The 19,058-nt window shown below is 32.0% G+C and overlaps 1 protein-coding gene across 2 annotated transcripts in view; it reads left to right on the forward strand.

The window, feature by feature from the left end:
* The window catches only part of LOC132748455 (prickle planar cell polarity protein 3-A-like), a 66,557-nt gene that overhangs the window by 6,943 nt on the left and 40,556 nt on the right, over nucleotides 1-19,058 (forward strand). The window contains exon 2 of one of the 2 annotated variants that reach the window (XM_060738074.1): nucleotides 729-839. In XM_060738074.1, the coding sequence (XP_060594057.1) occupies nucleotides 729-839 (111 nt within the window). Of the gene's footprint in view, nucleotides 1-728; nucleotides 840-4,710; nucleotides 5,293-19,058 lie in introns of those variants that run through there. The other variant, XM_060738075.1, reaches the window with a different exon arrangement.

A 19,058-nucleotide genomic window follows, 5' to 3' on the forward strand; every position in this document is an offset into this window, starting at 1 on the left:
TTATATATGGAAACAGGGTCATGTCATATATGGAAACATGGCTGTGTCATTTATGGAAACATGGCTGTGTCATATATGGAAACAGGGTCATGTCATATATATTAAGGAAACATGGTCGTGACATATATGGAAACAGGGTTATTTCATATATGGAAACATGGTCATGTCATATATGGAGACATGATTGTGTCATATATGGAAACATGGCTGTGTTATATATGGAAACAGGGTCATGTCATATATGGAAACATGGCTGTGTCATTTATGGAAACATGGCTGTGTCATATATGGAAACAGGGTCATGTCATATATATTATGGAAACATGGTCATGTCATATGTTGTAATAGGGTCATGTCTTAAATGGAAACAGGGTCATGTCATATATGGAAACATGGTCATGTCACATGTTGAAATAGGGTCATGTCATATGTTGAAATAGGATCATGTCTTATATGGAAACAGGGTTATGTCATATATGGAAAAATGGTCATGTCAAATATGGACACATAGTCATGACCCCAGTAGGGTTTATATCCATGACTCCTGAGAGACTCCATTTACCAGAAGACCACAGCTCGCCTTAACCATTAAGCAACAGTTACTGCTCCCTTTCAAACTTTTGTTTTCAGCTTTGATTTTGTTACAAGCTATATGAATAACTTTTTTTTTCCAGAACAAATATATAACATACATGTATATAAATAAATGACTACTTTCTTCATTTAAGGTGCCACCAGATGATGCATGTCAGGGTTCTACACAGATGGTTCTACAACCACTAGGAGATTACGACTTGGAAGAAGACTATCTGGATGGATCTGTATCTACTGATAGTGCAGTAAGTCATATTATAACAAAAATTCTATCACGACCTGCAATTTTCCCCATTGAACAATAGCAGAACAGAAAGTGTGTGTTTTTATGCAATAAAATCACAGTTTGACATTCTATATTTAGACACGTGACGTAACCACTAAAAATGTGAGGCGCTGAAAATAAGTACAGAAACAAATCAGGCGCATCATTATATTTGGACTACGCCCTGGTGATATATTAATTCCTCTCATCCGAACTCCAAACAGAAATGTTATTTAGCGATAAAATCACTGTCTTGGATATATTATTTCTTAAATATATAAATGACATTGATCACAGAGCTGAATATCAGAAATATCAGGTCAGATTCTGTGGTGCATCACACAATTCGAAAACTTGGTGGTTGTGTAAACCCAGATACATACAAGTCATGTACATGTCCGGGATCTCCCTTCATCAAAAAAAGTCATTCCCCTTAAAATTCCAAACCTTTTCGTATAAATAATGAGTGAATGATAAGTGAATAAAGACAAAATTAATGGAAAAAGAAAATATATATGAATAAGTTTTGAAAATAGACAGATAAATAATAAAAAAATGAATAAAATGCACTTGCTTTACTCATTTTGATGTACTCAACTTTTGAAGTGATTGTTTTGATTGAGATGTATCACCAATGTGCTAGTACTGACTGACACTTTCACATATATAAAGGGCATTGAATTTTTTTCCAAGGATTTATTTTCATTTACTGGTATGAATGTAAATATTTCCTGAGTTGGGTAGCCACAAGTGAAATATGATAAATTTCATACCACTTTTTCCCCTTTTTAACTGCATGATTTGAAAGAGTTCCCTTTTATTTTTTGTATAGGTTGATGGCAAGACACAAGTCAAAATACCAAAAATGAAAAATACCCATTTTATTTCATCAATATTTCTATAATTATATTTTAGTAACAAATTTCTGCACAGAAATTTTTATTTTATTTTATTGCTCCACATCTGTCATTTGAATTGGGTAACTTTAGAACAGCGTGAGTGTTTTGTTCATTTCATATCATTGAGTTTATCTGAATACAAAGGATCAGCATGCGCATTGTATAAAATTGCTGGATGTACAAAATACATGTTGTTCCAAACAAATATATGTATGAAATATACAGTCTTGCATACAAAGTCACTTTAATATCAACAATCTGTTGAAACATTTACAAAAGCTTATTCAGAATACAATCTCAGTCAAATTGTAATATAAGGGAATGAATGGGTGAAATGTGAATTGATAGTCTTGGTAGAGTAACTTCCCTTTGATATGGATTTTTTTAAGGGAAGAACACTTTTTATATACATTTGATGTAAGTAGGGTATTTTCTTGTCCTAAGGATGAAATGTACACATTTAAAGTATATAGTACATTGTATGTATCTACTAAATTATCATTTGAATTTTGAAAAAGAAGTAGTAAAGATTCCAAAATATCTGTTTGAAATATTATGCAAAACAGTTTAAACCTGTCTTAAAACAGCAGCATAAAGTTTTATAATATTGCTTTTATACATGCAATATGCATGCAGTCATTATTTGTAACATCTCTTTGCATCTTTTAAGAGGATATTTTAAGATATAAATAGTTTCTATCTGTATAATTATTAACAGGGACTCTATTTTTAATGAAATGGGACTGGAATTTATGTATCATTTAATATAGGTCTGAACTAATAAATTGTGTGCAAAAAATCTTCAGAGCATTTACTTACTCATTCTCATTTTTAATGTGCAAAATGACACAAAAATAAAAAAGCATTTAAACGCTTTTAACTCAAATGTCTTATTTTCAATATCATTCTGAGTATTATTCATTTTTTATTGCTTGCAGTTTTTTTTTCTCCATTTTAACTGCTGTGGTTGAACTATGTAAGAATTTCAAAATTTATGTTTTTAGGCTTTCAGACCTTAGTGGAGTTATTTAAATTCTTGATGATATTTATATATTTTACAAATTCAAAAAAGAGTGTATGGGAAACATTTTATCAGAATAGGACTTAAGGAAGTTTCTGTTTGAAAGAGTGTCTCCTATTTAACTGTACAGGACCAAAAGAATTTCAAATCCCATCAGGGGCAAGCTATAGCAAGAAACTTTACACACATTGCTAAATAGTACTGGTTGTTATCTGGAATTGATTTTAAGGGTGTTTCAATAAGCTTAAAGCTTCCAACATAATCAAAGTAAAATAAATTAGTATAAACAAAAAAAAATTCAAATAAATGCCTTGTGTAATGTCCTTCTATATTGTTTAAACAATCAATGTAAAACATTTTTCTTTGCAAAATTTTAGAGATTATTTTCCTACTTGAGTATAATTTTTATTTATCCTTTAAAGGCTTGTATTGTGAGCATGTAATTTCTTCAAAGTTGTTTTGAGATATCTCGTAATAATGATATCCAGATACAAGCACTGATTGGGTTATTACAAAGAATAATCACAATTTGACAGCGTTTTTGGTCTCCATCATCATATCCCCTAGAAATACTTTCACCTCAATGTTATTTTTCTAGTTTTGTAATCCCTGATTGCTTATTATTGATTGATTAACAATTTTGTTTATGAGTAAATCAAGTAGGAGTTTAGACATGAAGAGCTAGGGAGAAGCCAATACCCACGTTTGTCTGGAATGTCTCAATAAAGTACCAGTATATGAGCCGTGTCATGACAAAACCAACATAATGGGTTTGCGACCAGCATGGATCCAGACTGCGCATCTGCATCGCTTACAGACCCTATAACAAGTAAAGAAACTGATAGCAATTAGCATGGATCCTGATCAGACTGCGCGAATGCCCAGGCTGGTCTGGATCCATGCTGGTCGCAAACCCATTATGTTGGTTTTGTCATGACACGGCTCATATCACATTTCATTGGTCAATCTTTTTTCCCTCCTTACAAATAGTAGACAACAAATCTCATATTTAATGTGTTATATGTGTCCAGTGGGTGATCTTTTGTTTTATTGTAGTAACTTTAAATTTAAGCAAGGATTGTTTTTGTAATTGCAGATTTATTTATTAAAAAAAAAAAGAAAGGAAAACTAATTTTTTTTTCGATAAGAAACAAAATACGGATTTTCAGAATTTGTGAATTTTTTAACTTCCTGATTACATTTCTGAACAAAAAAAAATTGGATTTTCGTGACATGAATTGTATCTGGATTCATAGTGGTTACAATTCTCATTGAACTAGTGTTTGTCTACTTAAATCATGGAGATATAAGGTATTGTGTATAATCATTTTTCTAAGAAATTTGGATTGAACAGAATTAAGTTACTAGTGTAATTTGTCAGACATTTAAATAACTATTAAAATGTTACAGTGAAAAAACTGGTGTGTTCTCACATAAGGATCCAATTAGGAGGGCATTAATTGTTGAACTGCCGAGGTGAATACACACATTATAGTAATTAGTTAATTGCTACAAATTGACAGAGACAATGAATGTGTATATTTCTTGTACAATTCTGACATAACTGTAAAGTGGTTTTCCTGACTTCGTAACAAGAACAATAAATAAAAAAAATAAAGGCAAAAAAGTAACTTTCCTTGCCTCTGTTATTGACTGAACTTGGTTGCCCCCCTGATTTCTTTGTATTTACATTGAGACCAATTTGTGTGTGAAAATTTGTTGGCAGGACTGCATTATGTAATTAAGAAAAACCTCCTAGTAATTTCTGTCATCCTGCTAGTGCTATATTTCTTATTTTATTGTCAGATTATTTCTAGTGAGCTGTTTCAGACATAGTATTATTTTTTTTCACGAATTTTGTTTGGAAATAATTTTTGTATTCCAGTCGTAAATATTAGTGCCGCAATCACCTTAGTATATAATAACAGTGTAAATAATTTCTTTTAATAACTTTGGTGTTAATTGTGCAGTCATATACATTACTTTATTATGAATTATGTGTATTATCATGTTTTTTATGGAAGAAAAGTGTGTTTATTTCAGTGTTTATTGCACATTAAGAGCTTAATGGAAGACAGTTTTTCATTGTAATCTCTAATTAAATCAATTTCTAGATTTCCTCTGAGGAAGAATTTTATAGGTTTTAATGAGATTTCTGAGTTTTTTTTCACGGATCAGATTTGAGATTTTGTTCGTTATGAAGCATGGATAAATGTATCAAACTAATTTTATTGCATTTCTGAGGAATTTCTAAGCTGTGATGTTTTAAGTTAACGTACACTGTACAATAAAACAAGTGTTTTAAAATCTTGAAATTGTGAAAATAAGTGGATGCAATAATGGGACAAGCAGATAGTCAACCTAGCAAGCATGTTGTGGCGGCAACTGAAACTGTTCAGATTCAAGAAGCAAAGTATGTTAGTAACCATTCCCAACTTTTGTCTGAATCTGAGCAAAAAAAGTTGATGAAGAAGAAGGGCAAAAAGAGCTGGAAGAAAACGAGGTTCAGAGAGGTAGGCTTAAAACTTTTTAAACATTTTGACTTAATGAAGTTTTGACTTTATGACATGATGAATAAATGAGGGGGCAGTGGCTTACATTTTTGCTTTTTGACATCATGAATAAAGGAGAGGACAGTCCAGGCTTAGTTCTTATTTAAATTTTAAAAATTAAATTGGTTACAGGTTAGATGAGCAAGCTGTCTGGCTCTTTACAGATAGTAAAGGCTTATCATGTTTTGGTTCCAGCAGGATTAAAAAAGAAATTATTCATTATTTTCCTCATATAATTTGATGAGTGATACAGTGCCATTGTGGCCCTCTTGTAATTAGAAAGACAGGTTATGATAAAATTATTACCATGCTAGGATTGTTGAAAAAATTTAATTCTCAAGTAATGAAGTTATGCATTTTAATTTGAAGGCTCTTATACTAGCTAATCTTTCTCTCAGTGATTTTGGTTTTTTCACATATTTGGCAATGAATATGAACTTATTGAGCGATTGAAGAGTTAAATTTGTACAGTTTTCCATACTTTCTTGGCAAAGTCATACACTAGACCTGATCAAAAAGATTTGCAGCTAGCAAGGGCTGATGTGAAAGGGACTGAAAAATATATCCCTCGTTTGAACATTGCCAATCTAATTTTGGCTTTCATTATATAATAGTTATATCAGATGCTGGGAATTGAATGTTTGTCAAAACTTGTTTGTATTCTACCATCACCAGCAGTGTGTGTAATTTAGCAAGGTAATCTAGGTGTATACAGTTTTTGCTTGACAAGATAAATTCTTTATGTTGTATTGCACCAACTGTTAATGTCACATGGCGACTATCCAGAGTTAGAAACAGAGGAAGATAGGACAGCACCACTGACCGTAATATGCCATGATTAATAGAGTGTTAATGCACCTTTTTTTGTTCGTTAATGTCTCCAGAAGCACTAGCATTTAGCATTTTTTAAAGCCCAAGTCCGCAGAGTAAGGGTTTAAATAAATCTGAGGATTTTTGTTGTCCAACTAATTGTCTGGGCAATCTACGCGAGATTCTGACCCCAGAACAAAAAATATCTCAGAATCTAGCTTTTGCACGTCAATATATTTTGACTATGTACTTTTGCAGAATGTTAATGCACAAAAAAGGTGCATTAATTAGCACTATTCTTGCGTAAAAGTACATGTCTATATCCAAATCTGTAATTCTTTGTTTCTTTATTTGTATTTTGTATAATAAAGCCATTGCTTGTTTAATGCTTCCGATGTGCTAGTGTGATGTCATTTGATTATGTCATTTGACGTTTTGTTTTAATAATAAAACAAGTGTGGTCATTATTGCAATAAGCTGTTTTTATATGCCCGAAAGAATTTTTCGCATTTTATGTTATACCCCCTGGAGTCTGTCTGTTTGTCCGTCTGTCCGCATTACCCAGTAGGGATAGGGGGCCATCTAACTGTAAACAGAACAAAAGAGAACAATAGAATTCATTCCATAACAATAGAATAAGGGGCCATGGCCCTCTATTAAACAAAAGAAAATAACAATAGAAATGGCCCTTTATCCCTATTCAGTCGCACTATTACCTTAAAACTGAAAATGGTTTCTGGAGCATAACTTAAGTTCCATTTGGCCCACAGTATTCAAACTTCATAGGATGATTGTTCATATTGGGTAGAAGACCCCTATTGATTTTGGGGTCACAAAGTCAAAGGTCAAGGTCACTATTACAGTAAAACTGAAAATGGTTTCTGGAGCATAACTTAAGTTCCATTTGGCCCACAGTACTCAAACTTCATAGGATGATTGTCCATATTGGGTAAAAGACCTCTATTAATTTTGGGGCCACAAGGTCAAAGGTCAAGGTCACTATTACCTTAAAAATGAAAACAATTTCTGCTCAATAACTAAAGTATTAATCAACCTACAGCTGAACAATTTTATAGGATGAACAGCCATGTCCAATACATGACCCCTATTGATTTTAGGGTCATAAGGTCAAAGGTCAGGGTCACAATGATCTTTACACTGAAAGTTGGTTTTTCTGTAGCATAACTACAACTTGATTGTGGTGCTTTGAAAACAGCAATCTTTATATATGAAGGTTCTTCAGCTATAAAGGAGGATTGCTTTTTGAAGGAGGTAATACTGTATTTAATTCACATGTCTTACAAATTAATGTTTCATCCTTACTAACAAAAAAAGCACTTTCGGGCATATAATGCTCCGCCTAGCGGTGCTCTTGTTACATTGTGCCGTAAGTCATGCATATTTAAAACCATGCAGCAGCCAAAGCTTGTTCACAAGAATCTATCCGTTTTGTCCTCAGTTTATTTATACTTGCATGTCAGACTGTTGAGTTTTAATGCAAATATGTACATGTAGGTTGATAGCTTATCCTCACTTATCTGTAATATTTTAATTTAAACCATCATTAATGAATAGCAAGATTGTCCCAAGTTTATTTGGTTGGAATCTTATATTTATGCACTGCTTTAAGATACATTTTACTACTCAGTTTTATTTCATTGAATTATTATAAAGTTGTTAATCCTACAGATGCCAGAGGCCAAATTTAAGCAACATTTTGTAGATATTTTTGCTACAGTAAATAACTACTTTTTACTTTCAATAAATAGATTATGCATGTTACACTATTTGTTTCCTAGAACTCAGCAAATGAGCATTTCTCCAAGATGTAAACCCCAGTTACACTGTTAAAGCTTCTTTCTGTTCATAATAGACAAGTTTACCTTTTGCACTTATTTTCAAAGTTGTATCTGTGAAAGTTTGGTAATGTACCTGTAATTATTGAATATTTACACAACAAAATACAAATACATGTTCATTAATGAAGCTAATTTGTTATAATAGTTAATTTAAAAATGGGACTTTCTCAGAAGTACACTCCTTAATGCTATAATTTGTTATAATTGAATCTTTTTATAAACTTCACATTATAATTAACATTTTCAAATTATTGAATAAAACAGACACTTGTTCTATGGCAACTTTGTTATCATGTCATCTCATAGGTGTTTTAAACATCACCACATGCAGTTCTTAATACTTTAAAATATATCTGATTTGCTTAAGGATTTTTTATTGCTTTTATTTTAAAAGATTGCACAAGATTTCTGTACCAGATAGTTTTGAGCTGAAGCAGTGCTCGTTTTTTCCCTCGCTTTCACACAGTTTGTTTTTTTCGCCATTAAATTTTATTAGTTCCTCTGCCCTATCAAAAAAGTTTAATAGGCAGAAAATCTATTTTTGACAACAAATCTTCCACACAGCATTAAGAGAACCTGTTTGTTGGGAGATAAAATCATTGCACAAGGTAAACGCTAGATGTTTCTATGAAACGCCGTGACTGTCTTATGTAATCAATGTTTTTGTTATCTTGTGAAACGATGATATTATTTTGTCGTTTGAGCATGTTAACATGTGCAATTTACATCATGTCTTGTCAAATGAACATGCTGACTTGTACAAACAGCATGTTAACTTGTCAAATTATTATGATGACATGTGCAGACAACATGCTAACTTGTCAAAGTATCGTGATGACTTGTGCAAATGACATGTTAACTTGTCAAAATATCATGATGACTTGTGCAAACGACATGTTAACTTGTCAAGATTTCATTATGACATGTGCAAACGACATGTTAACTTGTCGAATTATTGAGATGACATGTGCAAACAGCATGTTAACTTGTCAAAATGTCGTGATGACTTGTGCAAACGCCATGTTAACTTGTCAAAGTGTAATGATGACTTGTGAAAACGACATGTTAACTTGTCGAATCATTGTGATGACATGTGCAAACAGCATGTTAACTTGTCAAAGTATCATGATGACTTGTGCAAACAGCATGTTAACATGTCAAATAACCATGATGACTTGTAAAGACAACATGTGAACTTGTCAAAGAATCGTGATGACTTGTGCAAATGACATGTTATCTTGTATCATGCTGACATGTCAAAACCTACTGTTAACTTGTCAAAGTATCATGATGACTTGCGCAAATACCATGCTAACATGTCAAAATTCCATAATGACATGTGTAAACAGCATGTTAACTTGTCGAATTATCGTTATGACATGTGCATACAGCATGTTAACTTGTCCAAGTATCATGATGACTTGTGCAAACGACATGTTAACTTGTCCAAGTATAATGATGACTTGTGCAAATTTCATGATGACCTGTGCAAACAGTATGTTAACTTGTCAGATCATCGTGATAACATGTGAAAACAACATGCTAACTTGTCCAAGTATCATGGTGACTTGTGAAAGCGACATGTTAACTTGTTAAAATTTCATGATGACATGTGCGAACAGCATGTCAACTTGTCAAGGTATCGTGATGACTTGTGCAAACTCCATTTTAACTTGTCAATGTATCATGATGTCTTGTGCAAATGCCATGTTAACTTGTCAATGTATCATGATGACTTGTGCAGACAACATGTTAATTTGTCAAAGAATCGTGATGACTTGTGCAAAACACATGTTAACTTGTTAAGGTATTATTAGCATGTCATCACGATAATTCGACAAGTTAACATGCTGTTTGCACATGTCATAATGAAATCTTGACAAGTTAACATGTCGTTTGCACAAGTCATCATGATATTTTGACAAGTTAACATGTCATTTGCACAAGTCATCACGATACTTTGACAAGTTAACATGTTGTCTGCACATGTCATAATGATTATTTGACAAGTTAACATGCTGTTTGAACAAGTCAGCATTGTCTTTAGACAAGATATGATGTAAATTGCACATGTTAATATGCTTAAATGACAAAATAATATCATCATTTCACAAGATAGCAAAAACATTGATAGCATAAGACAGTCACGGCGTTCCATATGTTTCAGTATGTTTGATGATGATATTGTTCTCTTTTAATAGCCCAGCATGTAACGCTTGAAAACATTTTTGGCAATTGAGATAGGTGAATGATATTGTTTGATTGTTTTCATTCTTATGTAATAAATTATAACTCATCTTGAAAATTTCAAGTTTGCACTTTTACATAAGCATTGAATAATTTGACTGATGTAAATGGAAGGTTTGTCGAAAAACTGTTGTCTGTCCTTGTTTATTTCATATAAGTAAATGTAGTTTTGTGGTCAGCTCTAGAATTGTTATAAGACTATACCAGGACTAGATAAGACTAGATTATGATTTCTTTCTTCAGAAAGATTGTAAAGTGTTTCTTGTCACCATGCAAAATATTTTTTAAAAATGCTTTGTCCCTTGCAAAGTGCAAGTTGGCTTTTTGTTCACCATTTAAAGCAATTTTAATGTGTTTTTTTTTCTACATTTCAAAGTGATTGTAAGGTTTGTCCTCATTGTAGAATGATTATAGATTTTTGGCCGCCTTGCAAAATAAATTAATAATTTTTGTCCATGCTAAATGCTCAAAAGATCTTTGTCAGACTGTGAGTGCCAAGCAAACTGATTATAGGCTTTGGCTTCTGTCTGCCTTGTAAATACTGTAGGATTTTGTTTTTGTCTGCTTAAGAGTAAGATTTGGTTTTTGTCTGTTGTGCATTTGGATTGGTTTTATATATGTATTGCTTTAGAGTATGATTTGATTTTTTATCTACTTTGCTGTAGGATTTGGTTTTTGTTTGCTGTAGAGTAACATTTTGGTTTTTGTCTATTGTGCAGTAGGATTTGGTTTTTGTTTGCTGTAGAGTAACACTTGGTTTTTGTCTGTTGTGCATTAGAATTGGTTTTATATTGCTTTAGGGTATGATTTGGTTTTTAGCTCGACTTTTCTATGAAAAGGGGAGCTATCCTACTCGCCCCGGCGTCGGCGTCGGCGTCGGCGTTGGCGTCACACCTTGGTTAAGTTTTTCGTACCACCCCACTTTATTTCAGAAGTATTACAAGTATGGCTTTGAAACTTACCATACTTGTTCACCATCATAACCTCCATCTACAGACAAGAGTACATAACTCTGTCAAGGTTTTTGACAGAATTATGGCCCTTTTTTGACTTAGAAAGTGTATTGAGCTTGGTTAAGTTTTTTGTACCACCTCACTTTATTTCAAAACCATTGGAGGTATTGCTTTGAAACTGACCATACTTGTTTACCATCACGACCTTCATCAACAGACAAGAGGACATAACTCTGTCAAGGTTTTTGACAGAATTATGCCCCTTTTTGACTTAGAAAATACATTGAATATGGGTAAAATCCACTTATTGCCTTAACCCTTTGAGATATTGCTTTGAAACTTTTAATGCTATTTCACATCATTACCCCCATCTGTACGCAAGAGAAGGTAACTCTGTCAAGGATTTGTTTTAAAAATTAAGGCCTTTTATCGACTTAGAATCTTGGTTAAGTTTTTAGTACCAGTCCACTTTTTGACTGAACTGTTTGAGATATTAATTTGAAAGTTGGAATACTTGTTTACAATCATGATTCCCAAACATGTCCAGGAGAAGGTAATTCTGTCAAAGATTTTATTTGAATTATGGCCCTTAACTGTCAATGTTTTGTATTATAGGCAAGCACTAAAAAACTTAAAAAATCTAAAAAAATTCATTCCTATCCACTTGTTCACTTTACCATAAATTATGTCATATAAACATTGCTGTAATATTCAAGGGTATCAAACAACTAGTTCACTTTAAAAATACAGAGATTCTTGTATTGCCTTTTACTGCAAAAACTTTTTTTATTGGCAAGCAATAAAAAAGTCGAGCGCGCTGTCTTACGGACAGCTCTTGTTATCTACTTTGCTGTAGGATTTAGTTTTTGTCTGCTGTTGAGTAGGATTTGGTTTATGTCCAATATAGAGTAAGATTTTGTTTTTGTCTGCTTTAATTGAAGTAGGATTTGGTTTCTGTCTGCTTTAGAGTAAGATTTTTTATCTGCTGTTCAGTAGGATTTATTTTGTTTGTTGTGCAGTAAGGATTTGGTTTTTGCCTCCTTTAGGATTTGGTTTTGTCTTCTTTGCAGTAGGATTTTTTTTGTCTGCTTTACAGTAGGATTTAGTTTTGTCAGCTTTGCAACAGGATTTTATTTTGTCTGCTTTGCAGTAGGATAGGGGTTTGTCTTCTTTGCAGTAGGATTTGGTTTTGTCTGCTTTGCAGCAGGATTTGTTTTTTGTCTGCTTTGCAGTAGGATTTTGTTTTTGTCTGCTTTGCAGTAGGATTTAGTTTTGTCAGCTTTGCAGAAGGATTTTATTTTGTCTGCTTTGCAGCAGGATTTGTTCTTTTTTTTGTCTTTTTAGCTCACCTGTCACAAAGTGACAGGATGAGCTTTTGTGATCGCTTTTCGTCCGGCGTCCGTCCATCGTCCGTCCGTCCGTCGTCTGTCCATCGTCCGTAAACTTTTACTTTAAATGACATCTCCTCCTAAACCACTAAGCCAATTTCATCCAAACTTCACAGGAATGTTTCTTTGGTGGTCACCTTTGAAAATTGTACATAGAATTAAATTCCATGCAGAACTCTGGTTGCCATGGCAACCAAAAGAAAAAACTTTAAATATTTTCTTCTAAAAAACCCAAAGAGCTAGAGTTTAGATATTTGGCATGAAACATCTTCTAATGGGTGTCTACCAATTTTGTTCAAATAAAAGCCCTGGGGTCAAAATTGGCCCCGCCCCAGGGGGTCATTGATGTTCCCTATATGTATATAGTAAAAACTTATAAATCTTCTTTTAAAGAACCCAAAGAGCTAGAGCTAAGATATTTAGCAAGAATTATGTTCTAATGGATGTCTTCCAAGTTTGTTCAAATAAGAGCCCTGGGGTCAAAATTGGCCCCGCCCCGGGGGTCATTGATTTTCCTTATATGTGTATTGCAAAAACTTAAAAAATCTTCTTTGAAAAAAAAACAAAAAACAAGTAGCTAGAGTTTAGATACTAAGCATGAAACATCTTCTAGTGAGTGTCTACAAAGTTTGTTCAAATAAAAGCCCTGGGGTCAAAATTGGCCCCACCCTGGGGGTCATTTATTTTCCTTATATATGTATAGCAAAAACTTAAAAAATCTTCTTTGAAAAAAAAAACAACAAATAGCTAGAGTTTAGATATGAAGCATGAAGCATCTTCTATTGAGTGTCTACAAAGATTGTTCAAATAAAAGCCCATGGGTCAAAACTGGCCCTGCCCCAGGGGTGTCATTGTTTTTAACTATATGTGTAAAGAAAAAACTTAAAAAATCTTCTTTTAAAAAACCTAACGAGCTACTGATGTTTAGCATGAAACATCTTCTAATGGGTGTCTACCAAGTTTGTTCAAATAAAAGCCCTGGGGTTTAAACTGGCTCCGCTCCGGGGGCCTATATACAGGTGAGCGACTTCAGGGCCATCATGGCCCTCTTGTTTACAAAAATAGGATTTGATTCTGCCTTGAAGAAAGCTTGTATGATTTCTTTTTGTTTGCTTTGCAAAAATATTGGTACTGAGGATTTAGAGATTGAGAAAATTTGTTTAAATGGGATAATGCCATGACAAGATCACCATGACATTTTTTGAGGTCTATAATAAGCTATATAGTAATTCAGTTTATTACATCATAAAGTTTTATAATTATGCAGAATGTAAAACAATGCATACACCCACAAAAAACTCGAAATAATTAATACTGTTTTAGACAGGTATTTATGAATAAGATTTATGACTCTGTATTTTGGGTTTAGTAGACTATATTGTTTAATATTTGCAATTATTTTGCAGCTCAAAATACAATATCTATGCACAAAAAAAACTGAACTTATCCTACAAATTAATGTTATAATCCAGGTGAATCAATCACTGGCAGACGGATAGAGGGTGTGCTTGATTCTTTTCTGAGAATTTTATATGTTCTTCATCTTTGTACCACACTTGATTTAAATCTGATTGTTTTATCATGATAATTGATTCATTAGAGTTCTGTAACAGTGATTTATGGTAGTTAAGTGAGGTTTTGTGTAATTTATGGTAGTTTGTTGTGATATTGTTGGACAATTTATTAGTGTTTAGAGGGTTCTTGGTCTGATATAATGTCTTTGATTGATTCCCTCTGTTGTAAATAAGAAGAAATTAGGAAGCACGGAGTCTAAAAGCAGGTGTGGGGAAATCCTGGTATTCTATATACTTTTTATCCAAGACTGGCAATATTTTCAAAAATATATTTGTGTACTAGTATGTTATAAAATTATTAATATTCTTTTGGATCTACCACAATAGTTACTGTTATTAATTTCAAATGTTGTAATGTAAAGTATCCCGCTAAAGTCCAGTGACGTTCGGGGATGGGGTGGATAAATAATTTTTAGGTGGCTAGAAACAGATTGGATAGGCAAATAACCATCACTGTAAGTAGTCAAAAGGTGTTTTGAAGAAAAAAGTATAGTAGGTTTTACTAGTTTATAATCAGACATATAAAGAGATTGCACAAAAACTGAAAAAGTGTAAAAACATTGCACAAAAGTTTAAAGAAATTGCCAAAAAAGTGTAAAAAGAGATTGCACAAAAAGTGTAAAGAAATTGTACAAAAGTATAATAAGAAATTGCACAAAAAGTGTAAAGAGAATTTGCACAAAAAGTGTAAAAAGAATTTGCACAAAAAGTGTAAAAAGATATTGCATAAAAAGTGTACAGAGATTGCACAAAAAGTGTAGAGAGAGTGCACAAAAAGTGCAAAGAGATTGCACAAAAAGTGTAATGAGATTGCACAAAAAGTGTAAAAAAAATTTGCAAAAAGTGTAAAGAGATTGTACAAAAAGTGTATAAAGTTTGCACAAAGTGAGAAGAGATTGCACACAGTGTGAACAGATTGCACAAAACGTGTAAAGAGATTGCTTAAAAGTGTAAAGAAATTGGACAAAAAAGTGTAGAAAAATTGCACAAAAAGTGAGAAGTGTATAGAGATTGCATAAAATGTTTAAAGATATTGCACTAAAAGTGTAAAGAGATTGCACAAAAGTGTTAAGAGATTGTACAAAAGTATAAGGAGATTGCATAATAAATGTAGAGAGATTTCACAAAAGTGTTAGAGAGATTGCGCATAAAGTGTAAAGAGATTGCACAGAAGTGTAAAGAGATTACACAAAATGTGTATAAAGATTGCACAAAGTGTAAAGAGATTGACCAAAAAGTGTAAAGAGATTGCACAGAAAGTGTAAATAGACTGCACAAAAAGTGTAAAGAGATTGTACAAAAAGTGTAAGGAGATTGTACAAAAGGTGTAAGGAGATTGCTCACAGAGCCTAAATGCATAATAGATTGCACAAATAGTATAATATTTTCTATATGAGGCAACTTTAATGCTTGTTTTTTATAGTCTCATCCTCTTTCAATACTAGTTTAGTTTATACAAACTCATTTCAGTTAGATTTTGTTGGAAGCATTTTATAAGCTTATTGAAAAGTCTCAAATCTGTTCCTGGAACCAAACAGTACTAAGCAGTAAGCAATGAGTGTAAAGTTTCTTACTCACAGAAATATGTTTAATTAAGAAAAAAAAACTTATATTTTAATCATCAATTAAATGGAAAAGTAATCAATTTTATTACCGCAGCTTATTAGCAATAAAATATTGGGGATATGACTCATATTTTATTGTGACAATAAATTGATTAAATTATATCATAATGTTTTTATATCTCAACTGCTAATTATCAAAGTATTTTATGTGGAGAATATTGATTGCTTAAAATATAAAAAAATACAGGTACAGAAAACAGGAACATTTCTAAACTTATAATCCGCCTTATAATGTATAATAAAAGACTGATACACTCACAATATAAAAAAATGAAAAAACATTGAAAAATTAATAGAAAAAAATGTAGCCTTTTATTTGATTTCAACTGCTAAAATTTGTTGCTAATTATGAAAAATACAGGTACATGAAATAGCAATATTTCTTAATAAAGTTATAATCTGGAAACTTCCTGTTTGTTTGTTTCATTTTACGCCTTTTTCCAACAGTATTTCAGTCATATAGGCTGGTAGTTTCCTAACCATCGTTCCTGGAGAGTTACACCAGTACTAGACAACCTTTCTCCGCGCTAAACTACCAAAGCATCTCCCGGGGATCGAACCCACACCAGAGAAGTAACTGGATTAGAAGTCATCGACTCTTAACCCCGAAACTTCCTGTATATAACAGAACACTGAAACACTTGAAGAACAACCCCCCCTGCCCCCCAAAAAAGAAGAAAATGTAGACATATATAAATTTAGTACAAGATCCAAAATAATCTTTCTATTAAATATATTGAAAACAAATCAAAAGAAGAAAATGTAGATATATGTAATTATAGTACAAAATCTAATAAAAGATCTTGCTGTGAGAGATGTTGCAAGGGTATACAATGTTAATAGATTAAGTATTATATGTATAATGATACAAGTTGTTGACAAGAACAGGTTTACTATAGTTGATACACATAGATACGGAGATACCTAGTATCTCTTTAGATACTGTTTTATTTTGGCATCCTTTGATAAGAGATAAATATCATGCTTCTGTAAATGAAAATATTTTTTTATTTTTAACATTTTTCCTTCTAATTTTATACTCTGTTATAGTCCATTTCCAGTGTTAATATTAAGAGCCCTGAATGGCTGAATTGTTAAGGTGGCTCTTAGAAGCTAAATGACTTGCCCCATAAACAGCTGTGTGTTCAAATCCCAACAGGTACATCAGACACTTGCATGTAAGGTAGATTATCCAACTTAAGATTATGAAAGGTATGTTCTTTTTCTACTGGGATGCTAGCTAGCTGCTGTATGAAATAATACAAAGGAAATATTACAACACTTTGATACCAGATTTTAATGAGCACCCAGTAGTCTGAGTAACTCAGGTCAGACTCATTGTGAACTTAATTTGTCCCAGCATTTCGTTACTTGATGTAGCAGCAAAATAGAATGTAAAAATACATTGATAAATGACTGTAAGTTTAATATTATTGGTTATTGCCTGTCTTTAATACAGTGACAACTTTGTCAGAAATAGAAAATGATATGATAAATAAGAATCAAAAAGTTAAAAATATGAGATTCTTTAAGAATAACAAGTATCAAGAATTAAGAAACCTTTCATTTTCTAAAATGAAATGTCAACTCTTCAAAGAATGGGTTTTTCTTCAAATTTCTAGTCTGGGCTAAAGACAAAATTACTATGACAATGAACAAGAATCTTTAAACATTGAAGTCACTTCTTTACTATCAGGTAAGTGTCATTGAAATCTTAGGAATCTTTTGAATAGTGAAAAATATTGTACAGTCAAATATTATTCCACTTGTTCCTACAATGAACCCAAGCAAATCAATTCCATCACACACATTTTCATATTTTACAAGATTTTTACTTTTATTACCTTCTGGTAGGTTTATATTGCATATTTGTGTTTCACCTACCCTAAAATATTATAGTTCTAACATCAAACAGGGTTTTATTTCATTTACCTTATAGCAACATGAGCATATGGACTGAGGCAGGGAAAATTATAACAAGCTCATCCAGTGAACTAAGTTTGAATGAAAATTGAGTTGGAGTGCTTACATATGTTTTGTAAATAAATCTGGCAAATATAAATAAGTATCTGACACTTAATTTATAAAATTCTGGATCATTAACATGCATTACAATTACCTGGAAATAGAAACAGTTCAGATTTACATGTATATATCTATATTTATAATTAGATATTTATATCTACAATGTATGTGATATGAGATACAAGTTTTGCTCAGTGGTGTTTGTTTAATGTTGTGTGAACATTGTGACAGTATCATTGTTTATGTCATTGTTTTGTGACATTATTTGTTAGGATTTGGTTCACAATTTAATTAGATTCATTAAGGAACTTTTTAGCCAGAAAGTGATTATAATCTAAGTAAAAATACATGTATTTTGTGTGAGGAAATGTTTACACTGAACATTCACAGTGAATATTTTATATATGTGTGTGGATTGGAAAATGTGACATATACTTAAAAGTATGGAACAGAAAAGTTTAAAAGCTAAATTGTGTTTTCCATAATAGATTAATTTTGTAAAAGGTTTTTTTTTTTCAATTAATTATTTGTCACTAATGGTTGACATGTTATTTTTCTGTATATATCAGAAAAATTTCCAAAGTTTTATCATAAAATGTCAACAAAAATTTAAAAAAAACAACTGATGCAATTGCATCAAGTAAAGTATTAAAGCATTAGTTGGACAAAAATGAAGAAAGTTGATTAGTTCTTTGTCATGCAAAACAATAATCAGTAAATTGTTACATTCAGAGGACAGTTTTGTGAGAGCAAGTTGATGCATTGAAGTGTAAAAAGTACAGAATTAGTTTCTAAGATTTACATTTTACATTTCTTGGATTGGAGATATTTATTGATTTTTTATTTAGAAATCACAAATGGATTTGAAAATAATTAAATATTAATTTCATTTCTAAACCTGTGCATATATTTAAAGTTATTTCAAAAATAAGAAATAGTTAATGCTAAAATGCAAGAAAAATATTGTTAAATTATAGATTCATACCCCAGTGACATCAGCCTGAGTTTGTGAAATGTACATTTGGAGCATGTTCATTTTTGGAATTTTGATAAATTGTATCAGTAAAGTTGTGTGGTATTAGATTAGAAAAACCCACATTTGACGAAATCTGAGTAGCTCTATTATGTGGGTGGCAAAAAGAAATTATATAGGTGGCAAGAAATTAGGCAAAAAATTTATTGCTGCAACTCGGCTCAAATAGTTTATAATATTACTCCATCTCTTTTCAAGCAAAAAGTTTTTTGT

The sequence above is a fragment of the Ruditapes philippinarum genome, unplaced genomic scaffold, assembly GCF_026571515.1.
Source record: "Ruditapes philippinarum isolate M1 unplaced genomic scaffold, ASM2657151v2 ctg1209_1_1_1_1, whole genome shotgun sequence".
Lineage (NCBI taxonomy): Eukaryota > Metazoa > Mollusca > Bivalvia > Venerida > Veneridae > Ruditapes > Ruditapes philippinarum.